This window comes from Mastigoproctus giganteus, chromosome 5 (genome assembly GCF_048544385.1).
Source record: "Mastigoproctus giganteus isolate SK-2022 chromosome 5, ASM4854438v1, whole genome shotgun sequence".
Taxonomy (NCBI): Eukaryota; Metazoa; Arthropoda; class Arachnida; order Uropygi; family Thelyphonidae; genus Mastigoproctus; species Mastigoproctus giganteus.
Window position 1 is genome coordinate 181,884,737 of NC_143579.1, and position 15,491 is coordinate 181,900,227.

The 15,491-nt window shown below is 35.9% G+C and overlaps 2 protein-coding genes across 3 annotated transcripts in view; one reads left to right on the plus strand and one right to left on the minus strand.

Annotated features, from left to right (window-relative positions):
- Window positions 1-15,491, plus strand: part of LOC150085895 (immunomodulatory peroxidase-like) — a 312,395-nt gene that overhangs the window by 268,271 nt on the left and 28,633 nt on the right. Inside the window, exon 14 of the mRNA XM_090374732.1 lies at window positions 15-59. The gene's annotated coding sequence lies outside the window, so the exon portion shown is untranslated. The remainder of the gene's footprint in view (window positions 1-14; window positions 60-15,491) is intronic.
- The window catches only part of LOC150085898 (beta-keto L-gulonate decarboxylase-like), a 128,310-nt gene continuing 122,799 nt past the window's right edge, over window positions 9,981-15,491 (minus strand). For both annotated transcript variants that reach the window (XM_090373559.1, XM_090373560.1), the window contains exon 9: window positions 9,981-10,213. In XM_090373559.1, coding sequence (XP_090229685.1) covers window positions 10,043-10,213 — 171 coding nt within the window. In that variant the 3' untranslated portion in view covers window positions 9,981-10,042. The remainder of the gene's footprint in view (window positions 10,214-15,491) is intronic.

Sequence of the window (15,491 nt, forward strand, 5' to 3'; positions counted from 1 at the left end):
GTTAATCATTTCAGCTTGAAGTGATGAGACCTCAATATCAAAATATATATCGAACTAAGGTAGGAAAAATTACCAGTTTTCATAAAATTATTTCACAGATTCTATTACATCAGCATATTTCACTTAAATTTATAATTGTTAATGTTCTAAGAAATACTTGAGTAATTAATAAGGATCTTAGGAACATTTTTCTGATTTTATTTTTGAACACATGGCCACTCTCTATTGTTTGATTCATGAGCAAACCACTTTTTTCTCCAACATTGTATTCCTACAATTGAAATAAAAAGTTCAAGATTTTTGAAAATACATAATTTCTGAAATTCCAATATGGTCTAATTTGATGATAAACCAAATTTATAGACTTAAACAGCCTTGTCCAACAGATACTTTATGACCTTTGTCTTCAGAAAAATCAATAAGGCACTTCTTATTTTGGCTCTAAGATTAGAGGGGTAAATAAGGGTTTCTATGGATTTTAATTCATTCAATAAGGAATGGCATTTTATTTAATTGAATTTAGAAATGAAATACGTATAACTGAAGGTCTTTTCAATACAGGCGAGTAAAAATTAAGTAACAGGAAAAAAAATAATCAACCATTATAATAGTTGGGTATTTTTTATGACGTTTTTAAATATTCTGATTGAAAAAGGAGCAGAAATTATCAAAACATTAACTCTGAATATTAACCTCTTATTGTATTCAGTAGTCATAAACATATACAAGAGGACGTTTAAATTTGGAAAGAAAATAATTATTCAAACAATTTTTAATAGACAGGTAGTTCCCGACTTTGAGTTAATTCATTCCCAGTGCATGCTTGTAAGGTGAAAACTCTTAAAGCTGGAATTTATTTCCTATAGACGTAATGTTAAAAACGGGGGTTAAGGTCGCAACACTGAAATTAGTTAGCTAATTAGTTTATGCTTAAACAATGATTGATTAATCTAAAGAAATAAAAACATAGCTTGTAAAATCAATCAAATTATAATAATAAAGAAAATGTTTATTCTTCATGACTAAATACACTCGTTGATCACTCATTGTTGGTTTGGTGGAAGCACAGTCTTCTTCAGAAATGAACAAAGGCGTTTTTTTCCACGATAGTCTTCTCTTTTCTTTATAAATTTCATGATAAAAAAATGCATAAGAATTTTTTTTTAAAATCTGTAGCAACTTTCCTAGTATGCTCCAAATTTGAATCTTGTGACTTGAAAATCGCAATTGCTTTGTCTAGCCCAGAGGTTCCCAAACTTTCTCGGTTCACGGCACCCCTAGGCCAAAAGAAATACCTAAACAGTGGTTTTCAACCTTTTAATATATACCTATATAATAATTTTATTCTTTATATAGAGGTACTGAATAAAGATCACCACAAAATTAAAAAGATACAGTACAATGGATATTGTACCGTATCCTTTTTATAATGAAATAAATATATAATTTTTTTAAAAAAATAATAATAATAACTTTAAGTAACTTAAACCCAAATTACACGGCACCTCAAGAATGTTGCTGAGGGCACCCTAGTGTGCCACGGCACCCAGGTTGAATACCACTGGTCTAGCCCCTTGAGAGTGCAGGAACGAACAGGAATTTCAGCTGTTAAATCTTCTTCATTTTGCCATTTCAAAGAGGTCTTCATTTGTGAGCTCTCCATTGTGTGCTTGAAGCAGATCAGCGATATCAGTTGTAGAAACGTCAAGCTGCAATTGGTGAGAATAGCAACGACTGCTTCTGTTTCATTTTGTATGATCTCTGCTGGTTCTTGAAATCCTTCAAAATTATCAATAAACTGAGGACACAGTTTATTCCAAACACCCTTCATGTTCTTCTCTGTAATTTTGTCCCAGGTTCATTGTATTATTTTAATTGCATCTAAAATATGGAATTCTTTCCAAAATTCTTTTAAGAGTTGGACCTCCCTCCTTATCCATTGCACTAATTAGCATGCCAAATGTTTCCTGAAGATAATGCACTTTAAACGTTGAAATAATGCTCTGGTCCACTGGCTGCAAAAGTGGGGTTGTATTTGGTGGCAAAAAATTTATTTTAACATTAGGGTGATGTTGTTGCAGAAATGGTGGGTGACCAGGTGCATTATCTAAAATCAGAATCACCTGAAAAGTAATATTTTTATCTTCACAATATTGTTTTACTTCAGGCACAAAGTGATGCGAAAACCAGTCTTGTAATAAAGGAATGAAGATTCTGTAAATTTTTTTAATGTTTTTTATATGATTGAAGATTTCAATGAAGAGGAAAACATTTCACCACAATAACATAAATACTCGCACAATTCCAGCTATTGGTATTTCGCAAATGCAATAACATACTACTACCCGTTTATAATTGATTGCGCTAACAGAAAAGCCCAATAAACTGGAAAGTGCAAATTGGTTTTGTTTTATGGCCATGAACTCCAGAAAAGTGCTTTAGAAAAATATCACAAAGACAAATTGATTCTTATAACAGAACATATGATAACGATGAAAGTGTAGTGCATTTTAATGAATTGAATTGGTAACTAATGCCATTTACATTATAAAAATGACGTTTTAGAGAGATAACTTAGTTATATAGCAAAAATTTCAGCTCTTGGAACAAATAACAAAAAAAAAAAAAAAAAAGTTATTCAGTTCACATTACAATATTTTCACAATATAATGGTGCTTCTGGAACGGATCTACAAGCATTGTTTGGAATGCAGTATTAATTTATTAATGTTTAACATTCATTTTTTGCAATTAATGTTCATATTTTTGATTTTCTTGATACTTGAAAAAAAAAAACTTGTAAACCCAGGAACTTGTAAAGCTGGAACTGCATGTAATTTAATAATACTAAGGGAGATATTTCCAGATAATATAAAAAAAATCACAAAAAATAATCACAATAAAACTTTAAGAACAGAAGAAACAAACATGAATTACAAGTGAAATATTATTAGTTACTCAGATAATGGACATAAGGAATTAATGTATCAAAATAATTTTACTTTGAAAATTGATCATGAAATCTTAAAAACAACATAGATTACATAGGTAATTTGAAATTAATTATTTAATTTTAAAAATAAAATGCCCTCCATTAACCTTTTTAAGCCTAAACAACTTCTTATCAGTCAAAATGATCTTTAATGTCGAAAAGCATCTTTCTGCACTTTCTTGTGTGGCAAGAACTGCGAAGATTACTTTGGATAGCTGATAAAGCTCTGGGTGACTAAACTCTTTTGCTTTCCAATATCCTAAGAACTTGTTTTTGTTTGTACCCTTTCGTTATCGTCAAAATTGTTCAGATGAGCGATTAAGTCGAATTTATTTGTTTCCACTATCTCTTTTTCATTTCTTTTTCAAATAACAGTTTTTCAGTGTCATCCATGATTTCGCCCGTTACAGTAATATATGCAATTTCATCTGAACTTTTCATTTCAGGATTTTTTTCTGTAGACTGCAGCTGACGCAAGTTATCATAAATGTCACTTAAATGTTCCTTAGCTTTCTGTTTTTGGATATTATCTAGTAATATTTGGTACTTGGGATCCAGATACATACAAGCTAAAAAAAAAGTTTCACTTTCTATCAAACTTACTTCTCATAGCATGAGAGGTTACCAAAAAAGATGACGATTCATTTTCAGTTTTTCTAACTTCCATTTTACATTTCATCCATGTGTAGTAAAAATCAGTCATCATGAGCTGCTCTGATTGCAGCACTTCACGTGCTATCCTAATGGGTGCCAAAACTTCTAACATTTTCAAACTTTTGCCTTTCCTTTATGGACACAATAAATCAATGAAAAACTGTTTTAGCTCCACAAGATGTAACATTGGAATTCCACCTGGTTTAGTATTGGTTTTCTACACTTTTCTCTTTTAATGTGTATAAAGAGAGGGGTTCGCAGCTTTTTCGTCACTGCTTGTGCTTTAGCCAAGGGAATTTTCAATTCATCACGTTTCAGAACATCTTTAATAGCCAACTGCAGAGAATGTGCAGCACAACAAACAGATACCATAATACTCTGGAACACGTAGATCATTGAAATTTTCCTTACGTACATTTGTATCACCAGTCTGTAGTCTCAGATTCTAATAAGTAAAGGGTACAATTAAAGTAATACATATAGACTTACCGAAGATGCTTCTTTTAGGAATCCTTCCTCCCAGATGTCCATGTATATTGCAGCCAAAGTGCACTATGCCAAAGCTGAAACAGAAATGATGAACCCTCTGAAAAAACCTCAGAAACGAAACATGCTAATCTTTTCAAAGAACAATGCTAATGAGCAATTCTCAGTACTATGTCCTTTCACTTCCTTATCACTGATTTGATTGGTGTTAAGTGTTCTACTGCATCCAGAGCATTCCTTCCCATGCACCCCACTGCAGAGCTTTTATTCAAATAGCTCAGCAGGGACCCTGTGGCCCACAGGGTCCCTCCATGACTCATTTCTTGGTCAAAGTGAAAAATCTTTCTCTAAGAGATTTTTCACTTAATTTTTCAAAGCGAAAAATCTCTTTCAGTGACAATATATATATACTCTATTTCATAGACAGGTTCATCCCAAATTTGATGATGACTTTTTAGTATTGTCAAGAAGAGCTGGGATATCACAGAGACATTTAGGATCAGCTTAAGCAGTGATTCATCTTTACTCATCCAACTTTTCTGCTCATTCCTAATTACTGCGCATATTTGCTACTTGCCTCCCCCCCCACTGCAACATAAAACCTTGATAGTTACTACCAAGAAACTGGGTTTTAAGAAAACTTAATGCATTAAAGAGGTAGTTATCATTGTCCTGTATAGAAGATGACTGTGCCATACAAGTATAAGAAAAGAGCAATGAATTTATACAGTGGTATATCATCTTCACGACTTTGGGTTCTGGTTATCATTTTTTCATCCCACCCCCACCCCTAACTCAGTGGGGGGGTGTTATGTAGCGGCACTATCTGCAGCATAGGTTATGCCACTGGACTTAACCATATGTTTTCACACAGCAAAATATTGCTCTGGGGCTGATCAGTTTAGCTTAGCCTGTTATAGATTGCCATTTTCACCATGTTGGTATTTTGAACCTGTTGCATTCTTGGCTAAAAATAAAGCTGACTTATTAACATGCTACCCTTCCTCTAACTCTTGCCTTGATGATGTGGGTAAAACACCTGCCATACCAAACATTACACGCAGTACCTGCCTTGGTCGTTCAACACAATGTTAGAAGAATTCTGAACAGTTGATGCCAGGTTTCCAGGTCCTGCTGGCATTTCTCCACCTGTTCTCAAAACCTCTGCTTGAGTGCTTTCTCCTCTTTTGTATTGTCTATTTACTCTTATTTCATTTTCCTTCCACATAGAAATTTGTTGAATCCCAGTTGATTTCTAAAATGGATGACAAGCTCTCCCATGCAGTTGTCTCATTGCATTTACATGTACTCTTTTCAGAGTAACAGAGAAATCCATCAACTCCCCAATTCTATTTCGAAACCTTCCATCTCTTCAGTTATTGCCAACATGGATCTATCACTCACTATCCACTAGTGATATCTAGGTGCATGTTACTGATCTTTGGACAAATTAGTAAAAGTTTGAAACTTGAGCAGTTACTCTTGATATTTCCAAGACTTTTAATCATATTTGGCATAAAGATCTAACCAAGTTTATACCTTAATGGGTTGCCTTCTGCTTTTTTGCAACAGGGTAGCCAGTTGTCTCCAGTGCTGTAGTTGTAATATTAGCAGAAGGTATATACTCTGTGAATGTCACGTATGCAGAGAGTATACTGTGCTATTTAATCGAATTCCAGAGGGTATATGGCATATACCCACACACACAAAGCTTATTTACTTATGTGTACAGCATATATATTAAAAATAATAAAACTATAAGTATTGCCTAAGAATCAAATTATAATAAATTTATTTTTTAATTTTCAGTAAATATTTTAATAATATTTGTTTTTTAAAGTCTCAAAAACCAGAAGGTATACACTATTCACCTAAAAAAAACGAGAGGTGTACAGTGTAGACCCTCTTGTTTTTTTTTTTTAGGTGAACAGTGTATACCTCCACTACAGCCCTAGTTGTCTTCCCTGCCTGCTCACTTTGGGCAAGGCTACATGGCTATCTCCTAACTGCTAAACTATTGCTGGTATTCCCCAAGATTCATTTCTTTTACTGTCCCCCCCATTTTTAGTATTCCACCTAGGTTGAGAAACCTTGCACAAATAGCGTCAACCTCTTGAATATCCATTACCAGGTCATGGAGATCATCCTGGTTTAAAACCTCTCCTGGCCTAAGCATATAATAAATATTTCTCTCTCTCTCTCTCTCTCTCTCTCTGTATCCAAAAAATTAATTTTTCTTGTTCCCATTCTTTTCTTCTAAACAGCTACCAATTCTATACAAATGTCCAGTTGACCCTGCTATGGAATCCCTATACTGTATCCAAAAGAGGGAAATTAGGTCATTGTTGTATCCTTAAGGGAACGTGACAACCAGGTTTTTGTGTTTTTTTTAGATAGACCTAGGAACACTTATATGCATAGTTAAGGGGGCATATGTCCTTTTGGCCCTTTCCCCGGAATTAGGTTACTTAATGACCCTTCTCTTACAAACTCTCTCCACTATGTCACATAGACATTGTTTCTGCTGCATGCCTTTTCTATATACCGTATTTCCCCATGTATAAGACGCACCTTATTTGAAAAATTTGGGGTCTAAAAACTGGGTGCATCTTATACAGTGGTTGTAGATTTTTTTTACTTGCATTTCCTGCTTTTTCGTGCTTGTTGTCTTTGTGCTCATTGTTTCACATTTGTTACCCGTATATTAAGTTACATTTTGCCAAGGTCTGCCCAGAAATGGCTTGGAAAAGATTTTCGTACAGCTGAATTCAAGTTAAAAGTGATCCAGTTTGCAAAAGTGAATGGAAATCATGCTGCTGAACGTAAGTTTAGTCTTCCTCCAACTGAGAAAACAATCCGAGAGTGGCTAAGGGAAGAAGAAGAAACCCTACTGAAAACACCACGGCAGAAGAAGGCCATTAGAGGCAAGTCAGCAGAATGGCCTAATTTAGAGAGGGAATTGAAGATATAGATTGAAGAGCAAAGGGTAATTGAAATTCCTGTGTCCACAAAGATGGTTCAGCATGAAGCAAGAAGAATTGCTGATGAAAAAGAAGTTACTGATTTCAAAGAGGACACAATTGGTGCTTCAGGTTCATGAAACGGAATGGACTAAGCATGCGTACACGCACCAGACTTGCCCAAAAGATGCCTGAAAGCTGAGCAGAAGGTCCTTGAATTTCATCGCTTTGTCATTCAATGTCAGAAGACACATCAGTTTGAGTTGGGACAGATTGCAAATATGGACAAAGTCCCCCTTCAATTTGATGTCCCAAGTAACAGAACTCTTGATAAGAAGTGGGGTGAAAACTGTAACTATGAAGACAGGACATGAAAAGGGCCATTATACGGTTGTTCTAGCTTGATGTGCCGATGGAACCAAGCTGCCTCCTATGCTGATTTTCAAATGCAAAACAATGCCAAAAGAAGACATTCCTCAAGGAGTAATTGTCCACGTTCGTGAAAAGGGTTGGATGGATCAGGATGGGATGAAGACCTGGTTTGAGAAAGTTTGGAGCAGGAGACCAGGTGGGCTCTTACGCAAACCTGCCCTATTGGTGCTTGATCTGTTCAGGGCACACATAACAAAAAATACAAAGAAGATTGCTGCAGAGCAAAAAACAAAACTTGCCGTCATACCTTGACATCCCAGCTCCAACCACTTGATGTCAGCATTAACAAACCCTTCAAAGCTGACATGAGAGACGAATGGAACCAATGGATTAAGTCTTCTGGGGACAATTTGACACCAGCAGGAAGAGTGAAGAAACCAACTATAGGAGAAGTTTGTACCTGGGTGAAAAGATCCTGGGATAATATCAAGATTGAGATCGTTGTCAAGTCATTTAAGAAGTGTGGCATTTCAAATGTCATAGATGGAACTGAGGACGAGGCAATATATGAAGACAGTGATTCGTCATCAGACACAGATGAGGACAAGCTAATGGATGGGAGTTTTGACAGTGATGAGTTGTATGAATTTTATGATGAATAAAACTTGAGTTCAATAACTTTATGTAATACATTTTTTTTCAAAATTCGGGCCCCAAAATTAAGGTTCGTCTTATAGATGGGGAAATGCGGTATATTTTCATGGGTACTGTTCTTTCTTTCAAATTGTCATCTGTAATTGCACGACTCTCTTCCAAATCAGTCCAAACTTGTGTTTTAACTAATCATATCCATTCACAGAACTATCTTTTCCTCATTTAGCCATTATATGGTTGTTTTCTTTGGAACAGTCTTCCTTTGTGTGCTATTTGTTATTTGGTTTTTAGGAGCATTAACAACTAAGGCCATATTGCTCCGGGAATATGCGGTGGTCATTCCCTGACCTTTCTGCATCCTCCGTATTTGGTGGTGATGGGATCGAACCCCGGTCTAATCCTTTGTATGCATTTCCTGAAAATTACAACCTATAAAAATTTAAGTATAATATCAACCAGCAATTTCAGTCTTCTCAGCCAAGTATTGTACCATAGGTTTTTCTACCTATTTTGGGTTACCATTAAAAAAAAAAAATAATAATAAATAATTTCCTCTATGCAAAAGCACAACAGAATGCAACATATGTAATATGGAATTCACTGAGCTACTGAGTTGAAGTAACGAAGTGATTCCAGCAGTAATGAAGAATGCATAAACTTATATTTATGTTACACTGTAAATGTATTAATTAGTGTAAATTAAATTAGTTATTTATTTTAACTGACTAATAGGGGAGAAGGGGGTATGCCCGTTAATGCCGAAAGTCCATTAAATCGAAGTAACCTGGGGTGGGGAGCATTTTTTGTTGTTCTTAACTATATAATATCGGTGTAGATACACCATAGTTAACCCATAAATTTGTACTATGTATGTATGTAGTGTAAAAGGCATTGTTTTAATAGTATCTCATATTGTGGGTGCCTTTACAAGATAGCTGGTATTGCACTACTTCAAATAAATAATGCTTCTCTAGTAGAGAAGACTACTGTTATTTATTTTCAGAGGATACCACCACCCAGACGATTGTTTCGAAGCTAGTGGGCCAGGGTACCTGCCCACCCGTTCTTTGCAAAATGTTGACACTTCTGATAAAGTATATATATATATATGTGTGTGTGTGTAAAAGAGTACAAATACTTCTTTGTATATTCTTTATAGCAGTACTCAGATTGGACCAGAAAGTTGGAACCTCTGAATTAAAAAAAAAAAAAAAAAAAAAATCAGGAAGAGCTGACTCAGGTTCTGGTGACTAAGTTAAATATTTTTGATTTTCTTTACTCTGTTATTGATTAAATAAGACAAAGCATCAATGTAGCAGGTAGTTGAACTGACCTTTGAACTGGTAGGTTCACCAAGCAACATACTTTGAAGATCATTAGCTTTAAAAATAATTTCATATCTACAACTGAAACTAAAGGGTTTCCTCTCTGTCTCCCTCTCATTTAGTCGTTCATGACAGTATAGTGAATTTTTTTCACTTGTTTAGATAGATCTGGGTTCATGTCCACTCATAAACCATAGGAGTTTCTGAAGGCTTCTCCAATCAGGAAGGAGAGAGAGGTTTTTGCTGTGAGTTTAGGATTTTATAGCCCAAGCACACTCGTACAGACATAAAATACACAGCACAATATGGTTTAGGTTATTGATATATTTAAAATAGGTGGAAGTATAACTAGAAGCTTGTGAGCAGGATGCACGTCTAAGGACTTGCTCCTGGTGAAGATACTTAAGTGTGTCTTTGGCTGGAGGATAAAACATTGTCTGTATTCTTAAATGAGGCATTCCTAGTGCAAAAGTGGAGTCAATTTAATCTTGAAAGTAAAATATTCTCCTAGAACCACTACTAATATAACCCACTTTATTTTTAATATAAAAATACAGGACTCTTCCATACCAATTAGCAGTTACAAAAGTTCAACATCAGTTATCGCCCAATCATATGGGTTTCAGTAGGTGCATCAATACGAAAGATGTATTCAGCAATATTGAAATATCCTAGATATTCTGCATCATCAGGAGTAACATCAGTGTGGTAATGGCCACCTTCTCCATGATTGCTAAAGCAATGTGTGTGCTCCACTCGAAGGTCAAGTCCCTAATTAATATAAAAATGAAATTAAGTCTGCTTATAGTAAAACTTTTTAATTGACATAAAAACAAAAACTTCCAAAGAAAAGATAAACCACACTAAAACACATTAATAAGCTTTAATTTTAAATTCCTGTTTATAAATAAATTTCAGTTTATTCTGTAAATGGCTGAGGCCAAAAACATTTACACAAATTTATTGTAAGTATATACATATTCAATTATTAAAGGCAGTCAGATTTTCAGCCACACTTACAACCAAACAGGCTGTGCATTTTCTGTGGAAGCATACGGGCTCAAACTTGCAACCTCCTTAGTTATGGCCATTCGTGCTAAGCACTAGACAGCGCCAGCCCAATACTATGCATTTTAAAATTGCATAATTCAAAGTAAATATACAAAAAAAAAAAGCACAACTTCAATTATGTATTCTCAGTATAACTAAATTTGTAAAATTAAATTATTATTGTTGCAAGCATTAGCATTAGCATTAGTAGAGGCATTTGATGCAAGAAAGCAAGCTTATGCAGCATCAGCCCAAAAAAAAAAAAAAAAAACCACTTCCACTTCACCTCTCTGTTCGTTCAAAATACCTGTCCAGCTGAGCCTTAAACTTATTATTAAAGTTTACATTAGTTGATTTTTGCCAGCCACCCAAATATTTGGACTAAGATTGCAGCTTATATAGGATGTTTCTGAAATGTGGACAAACTTTAGGGGTGAACTCACCAGCTTAAAAGGAAGAAAGAAGTTTAGTTTATGAAACCAATCAAGCTTGAGAAACCATTCTGTGCCATTCCCAATTTAGTTATTTTGTGCATCTGCTGTGGACTACTGTTCAGTTACAGCCATCCTTACTTTCAGAATGGAGATTCATCCCTAAATGTAGTGCCATTAAAATCCCAATCTGATAATAATAACTAAACTGAGAATGGAATAAACCAAGTTTATCTCAGAAGCATAATTTATATACAGTGAGCTAGATCTACCAAACACTTCCTAGTTTGTCTCAGTTCTAATCTCAACAATGTCCATTTCCACTTGCAGTCTGCCAAACAACATTTCCTTTTTCTGACAGAATCTCAGTTATCGGTTGATTCAATTACTGCTCATCTTAGTTGAACGAATTATTCACTGTATGATTCCTTTCCCCTCAAAGGTGATACTTGTGCATATGTCCGTTCCGATATTCCCTGTCAGAGAGTTGGTAATTTGGAATCTCCTCTTTTCAATTGTCTCTGGCTTAAAATCTCTCTCCCTCATTCTGTTAAATTCATCTATTGTTTCTACCGTTCTCCAAACTCCACTAATCACTTGGAGCTCTTTGACTTCCTCTCTTTGCAACTTGCCTTTCTCCAGCCCAACTTTCCTAACAGTGAGGTAATTTTCCTTGGTGATTTTAATGTTCACAACTCCAGCTGGCTTCCGTTTTCTAGTCACACCGACTCGGCTGGTTGAGATGCTGAGGCTTTTGCAATTACTAATGACCTCGCACAGATTGTTCATTTACCTACCAGAATACCGAATAATCCTAAACCATACAGCCAACACGCTTGATCTTTTTCTCACAAACAACCCTCCTAATGACACGGATGAAGTGAGTGGTCCATTAGGCACCTCAGATCACAACTTGACTGTCTCTTCTCCAATGGAACCTTTATCTCATGGCTATTCCCAACCTCTTGTTGTTTGGTATTATAAGAATGCAAAATGGGATGACCTGCAAGATTTCTTTTCCTTGGTTGGATTACTGTTTCAAAACTTCTGATGTCAACGTTTGCTCAGATCATGTCAGTGAAATTATTCTGGAAGGAATGGCATCCTTTATTCCACACTCCACTTAAAAATCTCGCCCTTTATCTAAACCTTTGTTTTCCAATAAATGCGCTAAGGCTTTTCAAGAAAAGAATGTTGCATATCATAATTGGCTTGTTTCCAATTCTTCAGTTTCATTTTCTGCCTACATCAAAGCTCGCAACAATTGTAAAGCAGTTATTAATCAGTCCAAACTATATTTTGAACAGGCTTAAGAGTAGAAAACTTGCTTCTTGCCCTAATGGTAGCCGAGCATTCTGGTCTCTTGCCAAAGCTATTGGCTGCAAATTTTGCCCATCTCTGCTCCCACCTCTGTCAAAACCAGATGGTTCTGTTGTCATTTCAGCCAAGGATAAAGCTGACCTGCCAGCATCCCATTTTCCTTCCAACTCGTATTAAAGATCCTGGTAAAACACCTCCCACCATTCCCAACATGCTCGATTCAATGCCTCCTGTCGTGTTCTGTCAAAAGGATGTCAGAAGGATTTTGACAAATCTTGATGCTAAGAAAGATGGTATTTCTCCACTTATTCTCAAAACCTGTTCTCTGAAGAACTTACTCCTGTTTTTTGCTGCCTTTTTTTCACTTTCTTATTCCAAAGGTGTTTTTCCTTCTGCTTGGAAATTTGCTCATATCCAGCCAGTCCCTAAAAAGGGTGGCAAATCACTCCCATTCAATTATCGTCCCATTGCAATTACTTCTACTCATTTTAAAGTAATGGAGAAATCAATTAACCACCATCTCTTAAACTACCTAGAAACTTCCCGTCTGATCAATGATTGCCGGTATGGATTCCGTAAGTGTCAATCCACTGGTGATATTCTGGCTTATGTTATCCATTTATGGGCAAATTCAAAGGAAAAGTTCGGTGAAACACAAGCAGTTGCACTTGACATCTCAAAGGTTTTCGATCATGTTTGGCATAAAGGTTTTCTAAACAAGCTTCCATCTTATTGTTTGCCAATTATTTTTTGTAATTGGTTGTAATTTTGTAATTGTAACTGAGGGTGGTGGTAGATGGTCTCTGTCCTGTAACTTCTCCACTAATGCTGGTGTTCTCCAAGATTCAGTTCTTTCCCCCACTCTTTTCTTATATATTAATGACCTTCTATTGACTGCAAATCCTATCCATAGTTTTGCCAATGATAGCACATTGCATTCCACTTTCGGGTTCGAGAAACCTTGCCCTGCTCAATCAGCTTCAACCTCTCGAATATCCGCTACCAATTCCTTCAATGCCAATCTCCAGGTAATTCTCCAGTGGGACAAAGACAACTTAGTTGATTTCAGTCCTTCTAAAACTCAGTCTTGTCTTATATCTAGCAAAAAGGATTCTTCTGCTCCTATGCTTATCTTTGGTGACACTCCGATTTCTAGGCAAGATGATACATCTCTTTTGGGGATTACCCTGAGTTCCAATCTCTCTTGGCAGAAGCACATTACAAATATTGCTTCCTCTGCATCTATAAAACTTGGTTTTCTCTTTTGCTCTTGGCGTTACTTTTCTTCCAAACAGCTGTTCGCTCTGTACAAATCAGAAATCCACCCAACAATGGAATATTGTTCCTACATCTGGGGAGGTGCCCCAAAACCTCTCTCAGGATTCTAGATTCCATTCAGAAGAGGGCAGTTAGGTAATTAATGACTCTACACTCACTGTCTCATAGACGTATTGTTTCTGCTGAATGCCTTTTTTACACATACTTCCATGGGCAATGTTCTTCTGAATTGGCTTCTATAATTCCCACTCTCTCTTTCAAAATAGTCCGAACACGTGCCACCAACATCCATTTACTGTCCAATTTCTTATCTTCCTCGTTTATTCATTCAACTGCCATTTTCTGGAACAGCCTTCCTTCATACGTATTTCCTGAAGATTAGTCTTCAGGAGTTCAAATCTAATGTCAACAAATATTTTCTTTCGTCTTCTCAACCTCTGACCCAAGCACAGTACTAAATACTATAGGTTCTAATACCTCTAGTGTTTGGGGTTTTCATAAAAAAACACACACACACACACACACAATAGGTTCCTCATCTTCATCACTACAAATTTCAAAAGATTCCATTAAGTCTGCAATGAGGTCTTCATTTGTACGTAACCCGAAACATTCAATGTCCGCATCCACTTCTGCGTAATATTTATAGCTTAAGTTTTCCTGTAAGTTTAGGTATCAATGCACATGCTCAAATATTTCTTTCCTATTATCAGACTGTTCTTCACAATTAACAGAGGAAGAAGCATGCGTAAAGACATAGCACAATTTTGTTTAATAGCATACTAGCATACTTTGGTAGTTTTTCTTAAAACACTGGATTACACCTTGATCAAGTGGTTGAAGAACTGACATCATATTTGATGGTAGGTGATTGCACCTAGGTCATTTACTTAACAATGAGGGGTGCAGTTATCCATAAACAGCAAAATTCTTCTTACTCATCCTGCAATCTAAGTCCATTCTTCCTAGATTTGTGATATCATCCATGCGTTTTGGTATGCTCGATACATAGTTGGTAATGTCTTGAAAGGTTCGAGGCTTCTGGGCTTTCTCAATGAATAAAAGAAGCTCCTCTGTGCCAGGCATGTTTTCTGCTAGGACAATGGTAACTGTTGCTTGACTTTTTTTCTGCCACTACATTTCTCACCTTTAAATGTGTTTTATCTGGTAGCTATTTAAAGAGCCCAGTTTCATCAGCATTGAAGATACTGTTGTGGCCATGTCAGCACAATATTTTTCTTCCATTCCTTTGTAGTGTCATTGTCCACAGCTGCACTTTTGCCACAATTTTTTGAAAGAGGCCATGATGAGTCTTAAATTTCTGGAACCATCCCTCTGAATTAGCTCTTGTGGGTAGCAAATTTGGTAGAATCACACCCCCCCCCCCAACCAGGTGGAAAAGACCTGAGTTTGAGTCCCGTTATACACAAAGCAATATGGCCTTAGTCGCTGATGCTCCTAAGAATCCTACTACAACAACAACAATCTGAACTTTTTAATTCTTCAATATCCATTCGATGCACAAACAATTCGGCTGTTGCTTTTAAAAAATTACCATCTATGGAAATGTATTTTTGAATGCATCATCATTAGCCATTCCAAAAGTACCTTTTAAAAATCTGGAAACTTCGCCTTTCATGCTCAAATCCTACCCGGTGCAGCAGATTTCTCTAAACTTTTAATCTTTTTCCAACCTTTCAGAATAGTGAACAGAGTCTCTTAGGAAGTTAGGAGTGCTGTATATCAGCACTCACTAACTTACCATAACTCACAAAGAAATGAATTCCTGTCCTTAATTTAAATTTGTTGAATTAGCTCTTGTGGAAAATTCAACTTGACAATTTTTTTCATCCACTTCAAATTGTTACATTTTTATCCTGATGATTTCGGCCACTATATGGATGACAATGCAACAGTGCATCATCATCATCATCATGCTAGAATGGTTGGCAGAACATGACACTGACTTC